Source organism: Pteropus alecto, unplaced genomic scaffold (assembly GCF_000325575.1).
Source record: "Pteropus alecto unplaced genomic scaffold, ASM32557v1 scaffold67, whole genome shotgun sequence".
NCBI classification, from domain to species: domain Eukaryota; kingdom Metazoa; phylum Chordata; class Mammalia; order Chiroptera; family Pteropodidae; genus Pteropus; species Pteropus alecto.
Genome location: NW_006441061.1, coordinates 10,011,773 through 10,014,145, shown reverse-complemented (window position 1 = coordinate 10,014,145; position 2,373 = coordinate 10,011,773). Strand labels below are relative to the sequence as shown.

Sequence of the window (2,373 nt, the reverse complement as noted above, 5' to 3'; positions counted from 1 at the left end):
CCCACCCACCCCCGCCCCCGGAGGAGCCAGCCCCTCTGAGGACAGCCCTGTGCGGCCCTTCCTGCCTGAGCCCCCGGGCTGCGTGCTCGCTCGTCCGGCCAGCTGCTTCCCTCTGTCCCCGAAATTCCAGGCGCTAGGGCCCAATCCCCTGCCGGCCTGCGAGGGCTCTAGGGACACCAGACCCGGTGGTCCCGAGGTCTTTGGGGGGCGGAGGGGGCGGGCCAAGTTCAAAGATATTGGGTTGCGCACAGCCTCCCTCGGGGTACACTCGGCACCTGCTCATGCGCGCGCCGTGAGCTCAACCGGAGCTCCTGGCACGTTCCGCTTCACCTCATCGGCGCCCCCACCACGACTGCCCCCTTTTAGGACTGGTTGATGTCGGCGTACTTGTCTGTGCACCCGTTTGCCTCCGGAAGCCTAGCGCCCCTCTCGCGCGGGCCAGACACGCGGCGAGGGAGACGCGGGACCCGCCCCCGCCACCACCGCAGCTCAAGCTGACCAGCTCGGCCACCAGGCGGCAGCACTGAGCTCGCCTTGTGCGTGTGTCTGAGGGAGGGAATGGGGACGGATTTGGCGGAGCAAAGGGCGACTGGGGAGGGTCCGGGCTAGCAGGGGTGCGACCCCCACCCCAGGCCCGGGAAGCAACGAGGCCAGGGCTCTGCATCTCTGCAGCCGAATCGAAGAGATCCCGACTCAGATGCCTCCCCCCACTTCGGAGCGCTGGAGCAGGTCGGTGGCCAGGACAGGGGGATCAGACAGGTCAGGGGTCCCCACTTGGGCCACCTCCTACCACTGTCACCCTGAGGGAGTCCCCATTTCCAGAGCATTTAGACAATTCCCTGGACCAGCTGGGTGGGGGAAACACCCACCCATGCTGCTGCCTTGGGCAGGGGTGCCTCCGGGCCCTAAGAAATCCAGGCAGTCCCCACGATTCACAGGGCTGGAGACGCAAGGAGGCCTTTGGGCCCCCAGAGTGAGCAGGTGTGCAAGGGGTGGGCTAGTGCAAGCGCACTGCAGGCGGCCCTGAGCCCTGGTCACATTCAGCTCTGCGGGACACCAGCTGTGTGACCCCGGGGGCTATTCACCCTCTCTGAGACCGCAGGTCATCTGTACCGTGGGAACAGACTGCCCATCTCCTGGGGTGCCTGCGGGGCGCACCGTGGGCACTGAGGAATGCAGAATGTATTAGGGCCCGGAGGTGGCAGATTGGGGGATCTGGTGGGGAGGAACGGGAACTGTGAACCAGCTGGGGCGCCATAGACAGGTTTATTCTGGGCCTCAGGGGCCTGAGGCAAATCCATAGGGGCACTCTCCAGTACTGCCACCAAATGTCCCATCGTGTCCAGCTGCGCCTATGCTACAAGAGGTTCACTTTGGCCACCACCTGCTTGCAGCCAGTGACAGCGAACTCGCGGCCAGCGACGCTGTAGTAGCTGAGCTGCGCGGCCAGGAGCTCGGCGCGGGCCTGGTCCGGGAAGAAGCCCTCGCCCGCCATCTCGTCCCGGAAGCAGTTGACCACGTCGCGCTTGTCCAGCAGCAGAAAGGGCACGATGGCCGCGGCCTGCCACAGCGGGTGCTCGCGGACCAGGAGCGCCCGCAGGCCCGCGCGCAGCTCCTCCTCGGCCCGGGCACCGTGGGTACCGTCAGGGCGCGGGGGCAGCGCACGGGACGCGTTCTGCAGCACGAAGCGCGTGATCTCCGCGCCGCCGGCGCCACTGAGCAGCACGTAGATGGCGTTGTGGAAATGGTGGGAGCGCTGCGGCTGCAAGAAGCCGTGCAGCTCGTCCAGCAGCGCCGGTGGCATGAGCTCCACGTCGTCCAGCACCAAGAGCGGCGTCATCTCCTCCGCCTCGGCCTGAGCCACCACGTCCGCCACGCGCCGCGCCAGCTCCTCGCGGCAGTCCTCCGCGGAGCGCGGCTCGGGACAGTGGTGCCGCGCATCGTACTGCAGCACCGGCGCGCCGTCCTCCAGCACCGCACGGAAGTGGCGAGCCAGCAGGCGGCCCACGTGGCTCTTGCCCACGCCACTGGGGCCGTGCAGCGCAAGGAGCAGCGGGCGGCTGTGCACGTGCGTGGCCAGGTAGTCCCGCAACAGCGCCACGATGCGCCCCACGGCCGCCGACTGGCCGAACACGGCGCGCTGCAGCGCCTTCTCCAGCCCGTCGAGGTCGTAGCGCTGCGCGTTATCATCCAGGTTCTCGATGGCGTTGAGCACCTGGAAGCCCACGATGGCCACGAGCAACAGCAGGCAGCGCTGCGCGCGGCTCTGGCGCTCCGCGCGCGGCCGGCACTTGCGCGCCGTCTCGGGGTACAGCACCACGCGGCTGCGCCGGCGCTTCTTCCGCGGCGTCCTCGGGGGCAGCTCCGCGGGGC

The 2,373-nt window shown here is 68.5% G+C and overlaps 1 protein-coding gene across 1 annotated transcript; it reads right to left on the bottom strand.

The window, feature by feature from the left end:
* Positions 1-1,247: 1,247 nt before the first annotated feature.
* On the bottom strand, positions 1,248-2,371 carry TOR4A (torsin family 4 member A; the record flags this gene model as incomplete). Its single annotated transcript, XM_006918229.2, has 1 exon — positions 1,248-2,371. A coding segment is annotated over one exon (1,014 nt), but the record flags the coding sequence as incomplete, so codon positions are not given.
* Positions 2,372-2,373: the final 2 nt, after the last annotated feature.